The sequence below is a fragment of the Enhydra lutris genome, unplaced genomic scaffold (genome assembly GCF_002288905.1).
Source record: "Enhydra lutris kenyoni isolate GAN:26980312 unplaced genomic scaffold, ASM228890v2 scaffoldscaffold44, whole genome shotgun sequence".
Classification (NCBI taxonomy): domain Eukaryota; kingdom Metazoa; phylum Chordata; class Mammalia; order Carnivora; family Mustelidae; genus Enhydra; species Enhydra lutris.
Window position 1 is genome coordinate 15,587,931 of NW_019154128.1, and position 21,293 is coordinate 15,609,223.

General features: G+C 45.6%; 1 protein-coding gene across 1 annotated transcript in view; it reads right to left on the reverse strand.

The window, feature by feature from the left end:
• LOC111155916 (KIAA1211 like) overlaps nucleotides 1-21,293 on the reverse strand; it is a 119,023-nt gene that overhangs the window by 27,442 nt on the left and 70,288 nt on the right. The window contains exons 3-7 of the mRNA XM_022516388.1: nucleotides 17,369-17,537; nucleotides 10,543-10,678; nucleotides 10,029-10,206; nucleotides 8,517-8,523; nucleotides 4,252-4,426 (exon numbers count right to left, since the gene is read on the reverse strand). Coding sequence (XP_022372096.1) covers nucleotides 4,252-4,426; nucleotides 8,517-8,523; nucleotides 10,029-10,206; nucleotides 10,543-10,678; nucleotides 17,369-17,537 — 665 coding nt within the window. The remainder of the gene's footprint in view (nucleotides 1-4,251; nucleotides 4,427-8,516; nucleotides 8,524-10,028; nucleotides 10,207-10,542; nucleotides 10,679-17,368; nucleotides 17,538-21,293) is intronic.

Below are 21,293 nucleotides of genomic sequence, written 5' to 3' on the forward strand. Positions count from 1 at the left end.
TGCCATACCCAAAGTCAGTCGCTGCTCACTTAGGAAGGAGAAGAGACCAAGGTAGTCATGAATTATTCAAAAATACTATGAGAAAATGACCAAAAGCTTGAGGGTTTTGAGGTCACTCTTTTTAAAAAAAAAGTTCAGGACATTAGAAAACACTTCGATCTTCTTGGAAAAAAGAAAAGTTCAGGACAGTAGACCTCCTTTCCTTTATGTTAAGAAATGTGCAGGAGTGTTTGTGTTAGGTTTTTGTTGTTTGCTGGTGCTATTTTAACATCTTCCAGCTGGCCTCTGCTTGCTAACAGAACACAGGGTAACTAGGGTGTTTGCGATAATACCTTAGCTAATTCTTGCCAAGGTGCACAGCCCTATGCCCCTGTTTTGGAAAAAACGAAGATGTGCAAAGAAATCTACAGAAGAATTTTCAAAAGCTGCAGGTTCAAAAGATGTCACTGGCCTTCTGCTACTATAGGAAATCACTGATGTTGAAACCTGTTTAGGATGTGGGTCGCGTTTTAAAACTATCACAACCCTCGCAAAAGGAGCAGAAAGCTGAGAAGCAGGCCCAGCTGGGCATATCCCACCTTGAACCACCGGAAGCTACAAGGAGGTGACAGTGAAGGGCTGGGCAGGACGAAGGCAGCATGGAGTGTGGACTTGGGACACTGAACAGAGGCTCTGCAGGGAGCAAAGGGGCTTCTGACTCAGCCTGGGCTCAAGCCCTGAGTCCAGCAGGAAGGCTGCACATACCTGCTCCATCTCCGCCGCCGCTGCCCCTCCCCTCCTCCTCAGGGCCCTCACAGCAGCTTCATACCCTGCAATCCTCTGGAGGAAGCTAGAGTGGAGGACCCACTGCTCAGCCGGCACCAAAATGGAGATGGTCATGGCTGCCTGCTCATCAGCCTCCTCTCACCAGAAAGAGTGAGTTTCGGGGCAGCAACTGTGTCATCTCTGGGCAGAGGACACTGCTGAGAAGTACTGTCAGTCTCTAAGACCCGGAACTCGTAGATGGTAGCTCTGTCAGCCACAACCTGGGGCTACTCATAACATTGTGCTGCTCCCACTAAAAGAGAATTAATATTTCCTGCTCCTAGCACTGCTGGGGTGGGGATGAGGACTAGCCAGGGGCAAGGTGCTGGCGTAAATGTTCAGTTCACAGGCATCTGCTTCCGGCAGGTCAGAGCCCCACACAGGCCCTGCTCCTGAGAGCAGGATAAAATGCTGAGGTAACAGCCAGCTTTTGTCTTTTGTGTGTTTCTCTTTCCCCACCTCTGCTCTGGTGGGGCAGAAGTGCAGCCAAATGCACTCTTGGAAGTGTTTTTCCAACTGGTAATAAATATCATGGTCTTAATAGCCAAGGTTGGTTTGTTTTTTAACTGTGCCAAGATGGGAGTTTTTAAGGCAAGAAAAGCCCCCCCCCCATTTTTTTCTCTAGAGCTCCAAAGATTCAGAGCCTAGATGGTGTCAGGTAGAGGGTTCACCCCCTCCCCCCCATGACAGAGCTGGAAGGTGCCTGGCCAGGCTGGACAGCTTTTCTGCCCAAAGGGAGGACAGAATGTGGACGGTGGCAGGCAGAGTCGGAGAGGGTGACTCAGAGAGAGATGCCTGAGTGGGGGCAGCGGTGAAAATGGGGAGGCATAAAGAAACCTCAGATGTTATGGGGGATCAGAAAAGCAGGGGGAACTTGAACCTCACTGTTCCGTGAAATCGGAAGGAACCCTGACCTCTGTAGAAGTCTCCAGGGTTCCAGGGGGACACGGCAGCTCAGCCTCACCCTGGGAGCAGAACAGGAATGCAGGAAAGCACCCTGACCCCCAAGAGGGGCCAGAGTACCAGGAAAGTCTTCATGGTTGGGAGGAGGGACCTTACAACCAAAGGGCAAAGGGTGCTATGAACACTGAAGGACAGGGGCCTCCACCTTAGGGCCCAACAGTGACACTGGTGACCACTAGCCAGACACCTCTGCCCAGTCAAAAACTGAAGGGTTTTAATCCCTACCAAGAAGGGAAAGCAAAGGAGGAGGGAGGATATGTAAATGACAGTGTTTAAATCAAGAAATGTTTACCCAGAGTGCCTAAATCAGAATTTGTTATTCTTAAAAAAAAAAAAGTGGGGTTTGAGGGCTAAGGCAAGCTGAAAAATGGCGAGGTACAGTGCTGTCCAGTGGAGAGCGAGAAAGGATGCTGCATTTCCACCTGGAGTATGAGCCGGGCTTCCCTCTGCCACAAAGTCTGCTGCGGCTGGCCCTTTGGTTGTGAGGTCCCTCCTCCCAACCATGAAGATTTTCCTGGTACTATGGCCCCTCCTGGGGATCAGGGTGCTTTTGCCATGGCAAAAGACATCCCCATGGGAATAAAGCCCAGACTTGAGGCCGGAGGGAGTGGGCTCTGTCCCTGCCCTGTGGCTCCACTCAGCATGAGGACAGGCAGGTTGGTTACTGGTCCAAGCCAAGTCCCACAGCACCAAGCCTTTAACTGTAAATGTGCTGGGTGTGCGAGCATTTACACAAGTACCCTAGTGACCAGCTTGCACAAGGACACATTAGCCTGAGGGTAAACACAGCTCACTTCTCCAGTGTTAGTCTCCTCTAAAGTCACCCCTGCTGGCAGGCGTTTAAAAAGCACCTTCCACATGCCCAAAGGAAAACCTACTATCCCTAGCTGAGCACCTAGCTTGTCCTGGGCTTTTCATCACCCTACAATCTTGTCTCCAGGGAAGGAAGGAGAGAATGTTGGTCTGTGGGCAAGTCTTTCTCAGCACTGTCATTCTCTGTGGCCAGGCTGGCCCCACACCCTGCTCTCAGCTCCTCCAGGGCTGAGACATTGTGGTACCCGCTGGGCAGCAGACAGGGCAACAATCTTATGTGGACCTTGAACTCACTATGAATCCAAAGCACTCCATGAATGAGTTCTTGGCTCTTAGAACTATGAGCCGATGGCTACACAGACAGCATGCCTGGGTGTGGGGGGGACTTCTGTCCTCACAGGGACACAAACCCCACACTACTAAGTAGGTCCTTGCCCAAGGCAGGCGTTCGAGCTAGTGTGTCAGCTTATCTGTCATTGTTCATTCCCTCATTCATTCATCCGTCCAACAAATGTACACTAAATGCCAGCTGTGCAGCTAGCACTGCTCTAGGGGCCGGACACAGGGCTGGGGCGAGGGCTCAGGAAGACTGGTAACAGGAACACCTGGGTGGCTCAGTCAGTTAAGTGTCTACCTTTGGCTCAGATCATGATCCCGGGCTTCTGGGATCGAGTCTCACATTGGGCTCCTTGCTCCATGGGGAGCCTGCTTCTCCCTTTGCTTCTGGTCCCCCTGCTTGTGCTCTCTCTCTGACATATAAATAAAATCTTTAAAAACAAAAACCAAAAAGACTGGCAGTAAATAAGTGAGCACACACATTTATAAACATCGTTTCTCTGTGTGGCCAGGGCTACGAAGGAAGGGACTGTACTGGTCGGAAGGTGGGGCTGCTTTCCACAGGGCGGTCAGGTGAGCCTTTCTGGGGAGAGGACCTCCGAGCTGAGACCCAAACACAGAAGGAGCCAACCAGGAGGAGAGCGTCTTAAGCCGTGGATACAGCAGGCATCAGGCCTGAGGCCAGAAACAGCTCTGGAGGGGTGCCTGTGTGGTTCAGTGGGTTAAGCCTCTGCCCTCGGCTCAGGACATGATCCCAGGGTCCTGGGATCGAGCCCCGCATCGGGCTCTCTGCTCAGCGGGGAGCCTGCCTCCCCCACCCCCCGCCCCCCGCCTGCCTCTCTGCCTACTTGTGATTTCTGTCTGTCAAATAAATAAATAAAATCTTTAAAAAAAAAAAAAACTCACAGTAAATGAAAACTTTAAAAAAAAAAAAAAAAAGAAAGCTCTGGAGGCTACAGTGTGTTGAAAGAGAGGGAGAATAAGAGGAAGTCTGAGAGGTAGGTAGGGCCTGGTTGTTCCAGACCTGGAGTGCGGACCTTATGCTGACCTTACACTGCCATGGGAAGGCAGGGGCCCCACAGTGCATGACGGCTTCACGGGAGGTGCTGCAGAACCAATGAACAGATGGCACGTTTATGCAGCGAAGAGACCTACGTGATGTACATTGAAAAAGAGGAGCAACTCCAGCTCCTGCAGATGGTCCCACTGATCATGGGAGTTTCTTACAAGGGGCATGTGACCCTGAGAAGAGAGAGGCCAGGGTTGGAGGGTGTGGGCATGGGGGCGACCAGGCCTGTGCAGCCTGCCTCTGCATATAGGAAGAAGCCCCATTACCGAAGACAGCCGCCTCATTTTGCTGGACCGCTGGTTGCGAGGCTTAACCAGGAGCTTGTGCTTAGCTGCAGAGTTGTCCAGGCAGGAGGAGAATTCTGGAGGGTAATCGAAATCAGCCACGGGTGCTGTGCTGCTATCCGAGGTGCGGGGGGAGATGCCGGCATCGCTTGCCTGCCTGGAGAAGAGCTGGTCCGGAGACTGTGGCCGGGATGAGGGAACTAAAGAGACCTTCATGGGACAAGGAGCAAGCAGGCCATGCGTTAACTCTTCAGTATGAAATGGGTCCAGCCAACATATCAGCTCCCTTCTTTTATTGTGCTCAGGCTTCCCATGCCGTCTCTGGGCTTTACATGGAGGGACAGACCTACAGCCTGACTCTCAACAGGGAGGACTCTAGGGGACTTCCTTAGACAGGAGTTTTAAATGTTGGGCCAACCCCTACAAACTTCTCACTCATTTTCATGGCCATGCAGAGAGCCTGCATCCCGGGCAGCCTCGGTGAGACAATTCTGCTTTCACCCTTCCAAGCAGGTACAGGCACTTCGGTGAAGAACCTCTTTCTCTGATGAGACAGACCCACCTGATCTCTCTAAGAGCAGGCATGCTCCTGCCTCTAGAAGCCGAGAGTGTGGCCCAGAGGTGGTTTTACAGGCTGGAGCGGAGGATGGGCAGAGCCCATCAACCCAGCAGCCCATTGCTGCAGCTGCATTTGTTCTTTCCAGAAGGTTTCTGTATCTTCATGTATCCTCCTGCAGAAATCTGGTGTGACAGATATTTTGCTACCTTACACCTCAGCAGCGAGGCACTGACAGTCAGTCAAGGGCTAAGGCACTGCCAGGGAGAAAGGGGATTTTGGTAGTCACCCGGAAGAATGACGGTAGCATGCTCTTGCCCGCCCACTGAACTTGGCCATCCCCTTCACTGAGTGAGGTCTCAGTGGGTTCTACTGCAAAGAGGTTTATCAGCATGAAGAGGCGGAGGAGGGTACCCAGTGGGCACCCATGAGCAAATGTAACCCACACAGAAGCAGGGTGCAGAGAGAGAATCCGAGAGGTGCTGGGCTTTAGTTATAACCCTGTCCCCTGCTTCTATTCTGTATGGTGCTCAGCATTAGTGTCAAGTTTACATTTTTCTCCCAGTGTTGTTCATCTTCCACATTTTGTATGTATACACACAACAAAAGTTACCATTGTAACCGCTTCTAGCCATACGGTTCAGTGGCAGTAACGACACTCCTGTTGCTGGGCAACCATATGCAGAACTTTTTCTCTCATAAAACTGAAAGTCTGTGCCCACTAATCAACAACTCCCCATTGCCCCCTGCCCCCCAGACCCTGGCAACCACTATTCTACTACCTTCTATCTCTATGACTCTGACTACTCTAGGTACCTCACATTGAGGGGAATCATTCAGGATTTGCCTTTTTTTGTCTCGCTTGTTTCACTTAACGTTCACCCATGTTGTAGCCTGGGTCAGACTCCCTATATTCCAGTGTATGTAGATACCACACTTCGTTTATCTGTTCACCCATCAATGAATGATGCAATAAAGCAATGTGGTTGCTTCCACATTCTAGTTAGCGTGAATAACGCTGCTGTGGACATGTGTGTACAAACACCTCTTCAACAACTAACTTTCAGTTCTTTCAGTTATATACCCAGAAGTGGAACTGCTGGATCATACAGGGGTTCTATTTTTAATTTTTTGAGAACCTCCATACTGTTTTTCCCACAGTGGCTGCATCATTTTGCATTCCCACCAACAGTGCACAGTGGCTCCAATCTCTCCACATCCTTGCCGACACTTGTAATTTTCTACTTCTTTGATAGGAGCCATCCTGATGGGTGCAACGTGGTGTCAAGCTTACATTTTAACCTAAGCCCATAATTTTAGGCATTTCACAACGATTTAGTAAGCCCCCGTGAAGATGGTCTCCTCGGGAAGGAGGCAGCAAACAAGATGTGGGCAGAGGGCAGACTCCCAGCGGCCTGGGTACATGTTGCTCAGTTTCTTTTCCACAACCTTGGAGCCCCACACAGAGCAGGTTGCAATAGCTTCTGCTAAACTAGGGGACCCTAGAAGAATGTCACTGTTAGAGAGACAAGCTGATGCAGGGACTGCCCCTGCAAGGGAACTTCCTAGGAGAAACGTATTTTCCCTCTTAACAGAAAGGTCCCTTATATATTCTCTTACAAGTATGAAGTTTATTTCTGCCAAATGGGGGAAGACTGTTACTACAATGAGGGGAAAAGGGTAATAAGTGGACATAATCTATTTTAATTCTCTTGTCTCAGCTACATGGGTTCTTACAGGAATAAAGCAAGAAAAATTATTTTTAAAAAAATAAACCACAGGACAAGACTCCCGGCTTCCTCTGTGCCTGTGGCTTTGGCTTCCACTGTTGTAGCTGATGACTCAGTAAGTCACCCAAGATTGGACAGGTGACGCCTTTCCCCCGTGTCCTCCCTGAGGGTCACCATTAGAATGGGTACATTCCAAAGGTCAAAAGAATCCTTCATTCCACCCTTGTCCAGAGGAACGATATGTATATACGCATGGTAAAATCTGGGGTTTTGTTTTCCTGACTGTGTGCGACTTAAGAGAACAGGAGAACATGCCAGATGAACTGCTTCTGCAAATGCAGTGACTCCCAGGTGAGAATGATTATGCCTTCTGTGAGGACATGGGCTTTGGTCACCTTCCTATAAACGCAAAGAATGAACCTTCCCTGCCTCCTCTCGTCCGGATGAGAGCTCCCCGGCTCGTCTACCACCTGAGCAGCTGGTCCTGGGCTCAGGCCCATACCAGCCCTGAGAGGGTGGGGGGGTACAATCTGGCAATGGGCTTAACTTCACAGAAACTCTGACCACAGTGACCTCTGTCCCTGCAAAATGCCTGCACTGGCTGTCACGGCTGGTCTTTCCTGCTAGGGCACCCAACTCTCACTTCTCAGTCTTTGTGGTCATTCTGAGAATTCTTGGGGCCTGAAAAGACTAACACCTTTCTGACTCAGGAGAATTATGCATCCTGTCTTTGATCAGCGCAGCAACTCTGTGAGGTAAGATAGGACAGGGCAGGAAAGCTGACCTGTGTTTTTATCTGTGGGCTGGAACCTTTCCCATTTGCACTGCTTGCTCCTAATCACCCGGTTTGTCCTGAAATCTGTGCTTCTGGATGATTCTGGAAGTGAATGATTTAAAAAGTCTAGCAGGTGGCCAGCCCTTCATTGGAGGAATGGGACTCAAATGGGAAAATGGCCTGGGGTTCATGGGCTTTTCCAGGGGTGACCCTGGGTGACAGCTGCTTTACAGTGTTTGTCCTCAAATAGAGGGGCTCAGCCAACAAGGTGTGGGCTGAGGCTTGTGCACACAGGAACAGCCTGCAGACATGAAGCCGGGCCGGTGGGGCCTTTCTGGGAAGGCTGTCTCCCAAGAGGCTTTGCATCCCCAGCTGAAGCCAGGGAAGGCACTGACCTACCAGATCTCACATAATCCTCTCTAAAAGCCTCTGAGAACATGGATGCATTTCTGCTAGAACCTATGTTGTATCTCCCCATGTGATATCTGCCCTCATCTCCTGGGACAGCTTGTCAGCGGGACACCTTCTACCCAGTGCTTTCTACTTAATGGCAGGACACTTAGCAGATGGCTAGATGGATGTCATTTTACCTTAAAACTTGCCAAATAAAGTTTTATTCATTGTCACCTCATGTCTGGTAATGAGATTTTTAAAATAATTCTAGGCATTTCCTGAAAAATTCATTCCATCAGAAAATACAACCTTGGCAGTACCATGAGATACTTGTTACTGGAAACATTTTACCACAATAATCTTCATTAAGTTTCTCTATCACACATGTGGGCCTGCTTCAGGAGTCACAACTGGAAAAAATGAAATACCCCCAATCCCATCCTTTGGGGATTTAAGGTATCATTATATCAAATATCACATGTTATATGAAGACATTTTAAAGGGTGCACTGTTTCCCCCTCTCAACCAGTCCACTGTGCCCAAGAAACTTTCAGGGCATTAAATATGATCACTGTGTCTTAAAAACCATGATAACAAAGATTACACAAATTTATTTTTTAGGTATTAAAGGCTCCAATTTTAGTTTCCCATTACCCAATTAATGAAATTATCCAGTTAATAAAATCTCAGAACCTTGTTTTTTTAGCAACATGACCAGGGATGCTGAGAAGGATGAGGCTAGCCCTGCCCAGTGAGAGGAGCCCCCACGCAGCTAACTACGTATTCTGTGCACTGTGGTGCTTTGCAGGTTCAGCGTTGGGTTCATGCCTTAATGAATGGAACTAAAAACTACCTGTTCTCCTGTACAATCCCAGCTAAAGGCAGAGAGAGCCAGAGAACTGTGGGATGGAGTGAGGGCAAACCAGTCCATACGGCTTATAAGAGTTGTTTCTCCAGCACATGGCCGTGAAACTTACAACATCCCATCTGCCCCTGAGGCTGGAGATGCTGACGCTCCACATCTCAGAGTACGAGATGGGTCAGCCACGAGACAATGGAGTTAGCCATCGCCTGCCAACCTTCCCCTCCAGGATTTTAAGGGTTGGCTTGAAACCCATCAAATAGGCCAAATCATCCTCCTTGTCTTCTCCTCCTCCTCTTCAACGTGGGAGAACAGATGTGGGTAGCTCGCTGCCTTCAGACCCTGCTCATGGAACAAACAGGGGCAGGTTCACCTTAGAGCAGAATTCTGGAGAGAACAATTCTCTAGCCAGCTCTGAGCGAACTCCCAACCCTGGGGCTTACTTACGTGTAGCTATACCACAGCCCTTCCTCTGGCTTTCATTAGTGATGCTCAGGGGACCCACAACCGCACCCAAGTTAGATAAATATTCTTTTCCCTGCCTTTGCCAGGGGGCTTCTGGTTGTCCAAGCTGAAGTGACTGCTGATGTATTACAGAGTGGCTCAGAATCTACAAGACAGTGGTTCACGATGAATCCCCGAGATTCCCAGTGAACAGCCCTTCACTAGGGCACAAGCCAGAGCTCCAAGAATGTACCGGGCAGGGGAGTGGCTATAAAACATGGACTCTGGCCTTTGTTTTTCAAGTGTGAGCAAAATACATATAACTCCAATTTTATCCACCCCTCAGCAGGGCTGGTCTAAAGGGAAAATGATCATTTATGTACAAGCACAGCCTATGGGCTTAAGATGGTGGCACCACGAGCAGGTTCTTCATCCTGTTTCCTAAAGGGGAAGGGTGTTATCCACAATCAGCTCCCCTGCCCTGCTGAGGTCATAGATACCCTCCTGCTTGTCAAACTTCCTCTGTTGCCCTGTTTTCCAGCAGCACACTACCACATTCTAGCCCTAGACCAACAGGTTCTCATGGTCCTAAACTAAGATCAGAGAGTCCAGATTAAGTCACGTACGTTCACCACTCCCTCTCCCTCCAGCCAGATGTCATGACAACAGAAAACAGACATAAAGGTGTTTTCCTTCTTTCAGATGGGATGCCTGGTCTGGTCATCTGCTCAGACAGGAAAAACCAGGTAGAGGATTGGTTGTATCAGATCTGTAACCATTACAAAAAAAGGTTACCAAAACTGTATCTCCTGACAAGATGGACATTTCTGCTCAAATAATGGAAACAGCCCAAGACTGTGAGCTCCACTGACCTGGTCTGGAATACTGCCTGGCCACACAGACCATGGGACTCTTACAGGAGCACACGGGGGCCACCAGAGCACACCCCCACTCTCAGTGCCCTCTGAAGTGGGTGCACGCCAAGCCACGAGGTGGCACAGGCTTCACTTACCTTTATGGTTGTGCCAGGACCGATGTCAGGTAGCAGGGACATCTCTGGGGGGCTCCTGGGTAGACCGTCATCCTCAGAACTCATGCCGGCGTCATCTCCCCGCTTGGCAGGAAGGCCCCCCGGCGGAGGTGGTGGCCCCATTTTCACATTACACTGTATTTTTAGCTAGATTGTAATAAAGAACATTTGCTCTTATTTTCATCAGCAACTTTTTATCAACAAATCTTCCTGCTCCGATTCATTCATTCAGGGTCTATTTTCAATGCCCCTGCCTGGTGTAGTGGACTGAACTGAAAAGTGTTGTCTGCCACCATCCCTCCTGCTCTTGAAAATGAGCGGTGACAATTCAGGATGAGTCAGGATCCGTCTGTAAGTAATTCGGAGTGTCCTGCATGCAATTATACTTCAGAATATGTCAAATAACAGGCAGAAAATAACTTGAAAATGTCTTGACTCGTATTTGACATACATACCAAGTGTCACTGCCAAGGAGAAGTTTACCTGCAGGGCTTTAATCCGGTCGCACACATTTTCTTGGGAAAATACCCGCACAGGTCGAGGGGGATCCTGTCCCGACTCAGGAATGAAAATACTGTCATGCGACAGGGCCCGGCTACCCAGTGCGCTCCTCGACTCCCTAGGACAAAAGAGGCACCGTGAGAGTCTGCACTCCTCCCTGTCTCATGCTGGGCACTCAGGATGGACAGGAGGGCGAGGGCCTAGTGGTACAGCCACAGTAAGCCCTCAGTTGTATTTATTTTTAAATGGCTTTTCACTCCGGTTTATCCCCACCCTGTCAAATACCACAGCCAATGATGAGGAGCACTGCAGAGGTAGGAATTTTCCTGACGGCTCTGGAGGTTGTGTGAATTCTTTTTATTAATGGGAAAACCAGGGTTTGATGTGGTGTGAGGTCCAAGACAGCAGGCCTGCAAGAGGAAGGGCTGGCTGGGAAGGGTGGGGGGTGTGTGCAGAAGACTGTGGTGGATGCCTGAGGAAGGTGAAATCATTCCTGTGGGCAAACAAGCTGGTCCTCGGTAGGCTAGAGGTCGTGTCTGCACAGCAGCTGAGGACCTGCCTGACAGAGGCATCCTGGCAAGGCGGTCCAAAACACACATCCACGGACTGGGTTTGAAATGGGAACTGCCAATCTGCAAAGCCGTGCCCTCTTTTCACTACCTGCTGTGAATGATCTGTCTAATCCAGCTTGTGTGCCTAGCCCTGGAGCACAGATGGTGGGCCCTTCCATCATCCCCATCCCGGCCTCTGCCCCAGCCCCGAGCTCGAGACTCCAATTACGAACCGAACGCACAGGACATTCACACAGTGTCTGTCCTAAGAGGATGTGGGGGTTAGCTGTCTGAACAATAGGTGGAAGGAGATGATTGAGACCCGATGATGAAGGAAGGAAAACCTGCCCCCACCGGCACTGGGCATCTGTGCTCCATGCTCCCCCACCTGCAGGCTGCTCCAGGCATCCTGTTCTCTGTGTGGCATTAAGAACTCTTGGGGGTGGTCCCACTCCACTGTAGATCACGTTTTGTTGGTTAATGGTGCTTGCCAACTTCTTTCTAGCTCACGGTAGTGAGTCTGCAGCAGGGGAACCTAGAGGCTCCAGAAGGATGTGTCCTCACTCTTCTGGGAGGGCATGAAGCCCAGTGAAAGAACCCGGCAGGCCCTCCCTGCCAGTGGCATCTCCTGTTACAAAGATCACATGCACACCTGCCTTTCCCTCCTACTGTGGGTAGCCCATGGCCATGCCCTTTGAGAACCATTACCACTGCTCCAATGCCTCTACTCTTGGTATAAGCAGAAGTTGAGACAGCATGAAAAGGCCTCTGCAAAGATACACTGGCAAAAACATAGAAGGTCATATGCTCAGGGCCATTCATTACAATTACAGAAGGAAGAGACCACCAACATCCCAAAGGGCCCTCAGCAGGTATGTGCATAAACCAAGGCACATCCCTCCCACCCTGCAGGTGACCACGTGGTAGGGCAGCACCAGACTGCACCGAGTGGAAAATGAAGTAGAGTGCACAACAAGTTATGGTATGTCAGCTCTATGTGGGGAAGGGGTGTCTGAATATAACTGAACACAGGTGAAGAGGTATGTTGTTTGCTTACATTTTAAAACATAAAAATAGAAGGATAAGTAATAGTTTCCGTTGGGGGGAGGGACAAGACAAGATCAGGAGACAGGGTGCCGAGGCACTTATACATGTATAATTTTGCCTTTAGAATTATGTAAATATTTTATATAGTTAAACGACAAAATCAGACAAAAAGAGAAATAAGATAATCTCTGAAACTAGAAAACAAACAGAAACAAACGAGCCTAATTTTATATCATATTGTTGGCATAACTGCACAGAGGACAGAATGATTTCAAGTGATTTTAACTCAACATCCAAGTGCTTGTTTTTTTTTTTTTTTTTTTTTTTTTTTTTTTTTTATGAGAGAGAGAGAGAGAGGGTGAAGGAGAAGTGAGGGGAAGAGGGGAGAGGGAGAGAGGGCATGGAGTCCAACAAGAGGTTTGATCCCACAACCCTGAGATCATGACCTGAGCTGAAACCAAGAGTTGGACATTTAACTGAATGAGCCACCCAGGTGCCCCCCGAGATGACTTTTGACTCTACATTCATAACAGGATAAATTCCAAGAACAAAAGAACCCACAAAGTTATAAAATTACACTTGGTAGTCTTTTTGGTAGCAATACTGATTTTAAAAAATGGTACAGAACAATCTTAATAGACATAACCTCTATATGGGAAAGCGGGGTAATGAGATTATTGTAGGTATATTATATGAAGAAGAAAATGAATAATTTTGTTAATATCACTAGGAACCAAGTGTATAAGAGAACAGCGAATTCAAATAATTAAAGTAAAAAAATTTGTCTTAAGTTTGAACCAGAAATATCAGTGAGTTATTTTTCTCTTAAAAAACAGAATTTATTTTCTAGTATCTAATCTACTGAAGAAGTCTAGAAGCAATGAGAGCCAGCTAGCAATCATCACCCCTGGCAGCTAGACTGTGGTCTCTAAAAATCATTTCATACTAAAAGGAATGGGGACCATATGAAGAGGTGGCTGATCGTAGGTCTAGGCCAGGAAATGTACCAAATAAAGCAGGGATTTCTCATTGTATAAGGAAGCAAGGAAGGTTTCAAAGACAAATGCAGTCATGTCTAAAGAACCCAGGAGCTAATCTGCAGTGACTCCCAATAGTGTAAGATGAGGCATTGTGAGGATAAAAATGAATACTGTCATGTGCTAAAGCAAATAAAATATATAAAAATCCATGCATTCACAATGATATATATTTAAAAAAACAACAACAGAAAAAAACCCCAAAACTCATTGGTCAGTGCTGAAGTTAGGGTACCAGCTAGAGCACCAAAGCGTTACTCTGAAGGTAGATTGGTGAAAGGAGAACCAGGCATTATTCTGCCTTTCACGAACAACTTGCATGTTAAAGAAACGAAGGAGCTGATGGAAAAAAGGTCTCCGCCATGTAAGAATTCCAGCTAACATATGCAGAATGAGTGATACAATTAGGAAAACCACCATTTTGCAATAAAATAATGGATCCAGGCAATGATCATCAGCAGGTGTCGAAACCATTAGGTGAAGGTTTGTGGAGCTATCACACTGAGAGAGACCCCTGACCCCATTGTTTTGTCTCAGTGTTGTGAGAAGTGGGACAACCAGATGGCATGTGCCTCATGAGGCGATGTGACAGTAAGTACCCAGTACCATCTTGAACCTAAATCGAATTAAATATCCAGATCCATCTAACACTTTACAAGAGATTCAGAGACTATAAAAATGAGTTAAATCACACCAAGAGAAAGCAAATCCAGAATGTGGGATATTTGGCAGAGAAAATTACCTTGCTTCTCCATCAGATCAATGGCATGAAACAAAGTGGGGTGGGTCGAGAGGGAGAAGGAAAATCATTACAGATTAAGAGACTTAAAAAGCATAACAACACAGACACAATAAATGGGTGTCAGCCTTTTAAAGCCACAGGGTCCCATGTGGTTTGCCAGCATTAATGCACCTTGGCAAATGGAACTCTTTGCCCATGGTTATGGATGAGAAGTTGCTACAGAATCTAGAAAGCACACAGACTCTCAAAGGGGCTAAAAAGTGCCTCTAAGATTTTGTCCGTTATATAGTCAATTAATTTATAACAAAGAAGCCAGGAATATACAATAAGGAAAGGACAGTCACTTCTATAAATGGTGCTGGAAAAACTGAATAGCCACAAGCGAGAGAACGACACTGAACCCTATCTTATACCATAGAAAAAATGAATTAAAGACTTAGATATTAAGACCCAAAACCATAATACTCCTAGAAAAAAACAGGTAGTAAGTGACCTTGACATTGGTCATGGCAATAATTTCTTAAAAGCAAAGGCAACAAAAGAAAAATAAAGAATGAGACTATTATCAAATTTAAAATCTTCTACACAGCAAAGGAAACCATCAACAAAATGAAAAGACAACCTAGAGAATGGGAGAAAATATTTGGAAATCATATTATCTGATAAGGGGTTAATATAAAAAATATATAAAGGACTCATATAAATCAATAGCAAGAAAAAAAATCTGATCCAAAACAGGCAGAGGAATGAAATAGACATTTTCCCAAAGACACACAAATGGCTAAGAGACACATAAAAAGATGCTCAATATCACCCATTGTTGGGGAAATGCAAATCTCACACTTGTTAGAATGGCTATCATCAAAACATTAAGAGATAAATGTTGGTGAGGATGTGGAGAAAAACAAACTTTTTTGCAGTGTTGGTGGGAACGTAAGTTGGTGCAGTCACTGCGGAGAACAGCATGGAGGCTCCTCAAAAAATTTAAAATAGAACTACCATAGGATGCAGCCATTCTACTTCTGGGTATTTATCCAAAGGAAATGAAAATAGGATCTTGAAGAGATATCTGCCTTCCTATATTCAATGCATTATTCACAACAGCCAAAATACGGAAACAATCCAAGTGTCTATCAATAAGAAGAAGAAAATGAATAATTTTGTTAATATCACTAGAAACCAAGTGCATAAGAGAACAGTGAATTCAAATAATCAAAGTAAAAAAATTTGTCTTAAGTTTGAACTGGAAATATCAGTGAGTTATTTCCATCCAGATGGATGGATACAGAAAATGTAGTCTGAATGTGTGTATATACATATACACATGGTATGTTACTAAGTCATGAGAAAGGGGGACATCCCTTGGTTTGTGACAACATGGATGAGCCCCAAGGGCGTTACACTAAGTGAAACAAAGAAGACAGAGAAAGATAAAAAACTGTATGATTTCACTTATATGCAGAATCTAAGAAAGTTGAACTCACAGAACACATAGTAGATGGTGGTTACTAGGGGCTGCAGGATGGGGGAAGTGGCACAAACTTCCAGTTGTAAGACGAGGAAGTAAAGAGATTGACAGCACAGTTTTGTATGGCACAGTCATTATCGTTAATACTCTTGTATTATACACTTGGAAATTGTTAAGAGACTAGATCTTAAATACTCTCACCTTAAAAAATAAATAGTAATTAGGTGACGTGATGCAGGTGTTAGCTCTACGGTGGTAATCTGTTTTTAATATATATGTGTATTAAATCAACATGTTATATGCCTTAAAATTCCACAAAGTTATGTATTAATTTTCTTCCAATAAAGTTGGGGGAGGAAAAGATCTTGTCTTATCCTCTGTGTTGCTCCCTAAAAGCAATGCACTGCCTGGGCCTCATCAGACCCCACCCCTAGCCTAGCATCCCTCCTGCAAACTCCTCCCCACCTCCATCAAGGAGCCAGATGCAGGGCTTGGTCCCAGGACCTCGAGATCATGACCTGAGCCAAAGGTAGATGCTTAACGGACTGAGCCACCATGGCGCCCCGTCAGCAAATTTTTATCAGTAATTGAGGACCTGGCCCCTGCCAGGTGCTGGGAACATAAAGATAAAAAGGAATTTGTCCCCATTGTCTGTGGGCTCCAGAGACAATGAGGAGACACATAAGTAGAGAGGTCATTTCCCACAAATGTACAGACACACACACCCTGCTCCCCCCTCGGCTGTGGTCCTGTTCTCTGGTTGGAAGGGTCACTGTGTTCGGGTCAAGAGACAGGGCATGGGTGGTGAGTGAGTGTTACAATTTCCCTGGGGCTGGTCCAGTGAAGACATTTACTAATCAGCAGGATTATCATGATAATGTCTTGTTCCCCCAGAATTTGGAGCACACTGTCTTAAAAAATGCGTGTACCGCCCGTCCTCCACGCTCTTGATGAAGTGTAATGAGGGTCCTTTTTGCTCCCTGCCAGCACCAGGAAAGACCAAAAACCCACCAAAAAACCCTGAAAGAAAAAACTTGAATCTTTCCACTTCAGTCATTTGGTGCCACCAAGTGGTCAACGCAATTTCTACTCCTCTAAAGCAGGCAAGGAGACTGGAGGGAGAAGAAGGGGACCAGTCAGCATCACCGGAATCCTGAAACTTATGACCCTGTCCTAGCGGGGTCTGTTCCCCCATCCCAAGGGTCATTATACCTTCTGTGGAATTTTATTCTCAAACTAAAACAAACTATGTTTGTTGCATGGCAACAAATCTGTTTTCTCCCCCCTTTTATTCACAGAAGTGACTTCTGGAATCACTGAAGCATGCATACTATAACTATATTTTGGTGAGGTACCAGTTCTAGAAATAAGGATTACTTCACTAGATTTCCCCCAAGTTTTCATACCTATTGGTTCTATTGTATCCAACAAGAATTTTGGATGATTTTTCCAAGACTTTCCCCCACCCCTCTCTCCTTCTAATGGAAAATTTTCTTATTAGATAGTTCAAAGTTCAGGTTTAGAGAGATGTATTTTCCTGGTATATTCTATGCCTTCAAAAGAGTGTTAAGTCAAATAAAATCATGGCTTGTGTCCTAATCTTACAGCTTTCAGTTGCAGGGCAATGGGAAAGTTCTCCAAAACTTCTCTAGAGCTTGGTTTGCTCACTTATAAGATGGTAGTTCTGGCCTCCTCTCCCACAGTGATTGGAGACTTTTAATAAACACAGCACTTGGCACATAGGTACGTGATAATGTTTTCCCTCGACCTTCTCCATCCCTATGTATGAAAAGACAGAAAATACAATTTCCCTGGAAGAACCTCCAGTGGAATTCCCTAGAAGAGAAAGAGACTCAGAAATCCAGCCAGTTACCAGGACACCAAGACAGAGTATCTGGGTCCTCCCGCGCTCCCACAGGCTTATTGGGGCATAGGAGCCTGAAGGATGGACGGGGCAACTTACTCGAGCTCATCCTCTGAGTCATATCCCACTGGCCCCGACTCGATGGCAATCACCTCACTCTTCGCCTGACTTTGTTTCCAGGTGCTATTTCCGGTGGAAGACGTAGATTCCTTTCTCTTCTTTTTCCCGAAGAACTTCTTAAATGTCTTGAACTTGGACTTTTTCTTTCCTATGCAGAAAGAATGCATGTGGTTACTTGCTGAGCACGTGTGAGGTGTGCACCATGCATCCATTACTCACTCCAGGGAAGTCCTTTTTCCACACAGAAGTACGTGAAGTACACAGACAACTGCTTTTGCACATCTGAAAAAATGGATCCCATGACCCTGTGATCATGACCTGATCCAAGATCAGGAGTAGGATGCTTAACCAACTGAGCCACCTGGACACCCCCACATGCTTCTTTTTTTAATTGCTGAATAACAGTCCACTGAACAAATGAGAGCAAGTTTTAATATCAAAAATATACAGAGCTGAAAGCCAAAAGACCTGGTGAGGTAAAGGCCATGTGTTAGCTCAAATTAGTTTTCTGAATAATCCTCAACTGCTTCATTTCTCATGAATGTGTGCACCAAGGACAATCAGAGGAGACCCAGCCTCACGGTGCTCATTGGAATGCCAGACGCCAGGAGAAGCTAACAACTTGTGGTGGAAAAGAAAACGTCAAATGGTGGTGGCAGCACTGATCCCCCTGCGCTGTGCCATGCTTCCTGGATTGTTAGAATTTATGACACTTTGAAACATTTTGTGATCTCTTCTCTGATGCTTCCTTTATTCTCACCCACAAATTCCATCATGTTCAGGATCCTGTGACGTCACATGACCAGCTCAGGGAACTTCATTCCTTTCCTTCTGAATATTTATGATAAACAACAGAAAGATGTAACATCAGAGATCACCAGGATATGTCAAACATATCTTGAACATTTCCTAAAACAATTTATTGGCTTTATAAGTCAACGATTTTGTAAGGTTCCTTTAAAAAAAAAAAAAGATGTTATTTGAGAGAAATAGAGCAGGGGAGGGGCATGAGCAGGGGGGAAGGGTAGAGGGAGAGGGAGAAGCTGACTCCTTGCTGAGCAGGGCTCAATCCTGAGCCTCTGGGATCATGACCTGAGCTGAAGGCAACCGCTTAATGGACTGAGCCACCCAGCTGCCCCTAGCTCTCTTCCTTTTTTAAAAAACCCAGTATTGAGGGGGGTAGGGAGAGGGTGGTGGGGTGATGGACATTGGGGAAGGTATGTGCTATGGTGAGTGCTGTGAAGTGTGTAAACCTGATGATTCACAGACTTGTACCCCTGGGGCTAATAATACATGATATGTTAATAAAAAAACAAAACCCAGTATCTTTATATTTATATGAGTGTTCCCTTGGAAAGTTCACATGATCTTGCCTTAATGTGGAGAATTACTTAGGATTACTCTAGCTGGGGGTCCTTATATTATCTTAGGTGGGGCAGATCCCTGCACAAAGGGATATCAGTCCTATAGCTCAGTTTTCTTAGGTTCTAGTGGAAGTTTTCTTACCTAAACAATCACAAAATGTTTATGTTGTTAACTGATGGTTCTCAATGAGAGTTTATTTATTTACTTTAAAGATTTTTATTTATTTGTTTGACAGAGAGAGAGATCACAACTACGCAGAGAGGCAGGCAGAGAGGGGAAGCCGGCTTCCTGCTGAGCAGTGAGCTCGATGCACGGCTCGATCCCAGGACCCTGAGATCACAACCCGAGCCAAAAGCAGAGGCTTTAACCCACTGAGCCACCCAGGTGCCCCCAATGAGAGTTTATTATTTGGAAAGTCTTAAGAATTTTCTGCATTTGCCAGAATACCATCTGGCCTTTGCCTAGCTGACACACAGGTTTGCATCTCTGAAGGTCTGAACACATGTGCAGCCTCCCCACCCTCTGCAGTCAGAGACGCTGTTTCTGGGCCCACGAGCGTGGCTATGAAGACCCGACCAGTAACTGCTGACCACTCCTGTCTGAACTGGAAGTGCCTGGTCAGCCAGCCACTTGGGCTCGTGTTAGATCTGTTCACCTGTTAGGCTGTTAAATTAAATTTCTCTAATGGTCACAGGAACTATTTGGATCTTTTACTTCTCGAAATTGTTTTATGAGGTTATGTTTTTCTGGGAATTTGCCTATTTTTCCAAATTTTCAAAATTTACTGGCATACAGTTATCAATAATATCCTCGTATTGTTTTAGTATCCACACCGCCTGTAATAAAGCCCCCTTCCTCAGCTCTGATATTCATTCTTTGTGCCTCCTCATTTTCCCTTGATCAGTGGTACCAGAGATCAATTTTATTTGCCTTTAAAAAATGTTGGCTTTGTTAATTCTCTCTGTTGAATGTTTATCTTTTTGTTCTATTAATTTCTGTTCTTACCGTTATTCTTCCTTTTCCTCTACTTTCTTCAGATTTACTGTACTATCTTTTTAAACAACTTACCTAATTAATTTTTAGGCTTCTTTTTATAGTATATACATTTAAGGCAATACATTTCCCCCTAAATCCCTTTTAGCTGCATCCACTTTTTTTTTAACAGCATGGAAGATGTTTCTTTCTTTATTATTTTTTATTATTATGATCAATTAGCCAGAATAGAGTACATCATTAGTTTTTGATGTAGTATTCAATGATTCATTAGTTCCAAGTTTTGATATATTTTCATTATTACTGAAATATTGAAATATTTTCTAATTTCCATTATAAAACCTTCTTAGACCTAAAGGTTATTTAGATAAGTGGATCTTAATTTCCAAGCATTTGGAGATTTTCTTAGTATCTGTTATTGATTTCCAGCTTAAGTGCTCTGTGGTCAGTGAGTATCTGGGTGATTTGAAACCATTCAAATGTGTTGAGATTTGCTTTACAGCTTACCATAAATCTGTAAATGTCCCCAGTGTGCTCGACAATAATGTATGTTTGCCAATGTTCTATATGTGTCCATTAGGACAAGACTTTTTTCTTTTTAATTATGTTGTGTAGGTATGTTGTACCTTTACTAATTTTTAATACATTTGTTCTATCAGTTGCCGATGGAGATGTATTACAAATAACCCACTCTGCATATTTTATTTATTTTTTTTAACTATCAATTTTTCCTCTACGAATTTTAATATTACAATGGTACAAAGAAAGGAACAATTCTTATCTTGCTGGGGAATTGAACCTTTTGTGATATGGCCCTCTTTATCTTTAGTGATGCTTTTTTTTTTTTTTTTAAAGACTTATTTATTTATTTGACAGACATCACAAGTAGGCAGAGAGGCAGGCAGAGAGAGAGGAGGAAGCAGGCTCCCCGTTGAGCAGAGAGCCCAATGTGGGGCTCGATCCCAGGACCTTGAGATCATCACCTGAGCCAAAGGCAGAGGCTTAACCCATTGAGCCACCCAGGTGCCCCCCTAAGTTTTTTTTTTTTTATAAACATATATTTTTATCCCCAGGGGTACAGGTCTGTGAATCGCCAGGTTTACACACTTCACAGCACTCACCATAGCACATACCCTCCCCAATGTCCATAATCCTACCCCCCCAACCCCCCTCCTCCCATTAACCCTCAGTTTGTTTTGTGAGATTACGAGTCACTTACGGTTTGTCTCCCTCCCAATCCCATCTTGTTTCATTTACTCTTCTCCTACCCCCTTAACCCCCCATGTTGCATCTCCTCTCCCTCATATCAGGGAGATCATATGATAGTTGTCTTTCTCCAATTGACTTATTTCGCTAAGCATGATACCCTCTAGTTCCATCCACGTCGTCGCAAATGGCAAGATTTCATTTCTTTTGATGGCTGCATAGTATTCCGTTGTGTATATATACCACATCTTCTTTATCCATTCGTCTGTTGATGGACATCTAGGTTCTTTCCATAGTTTGGCTATTGTAGACATTGCTGCTATAAACATTCGGGTGCACG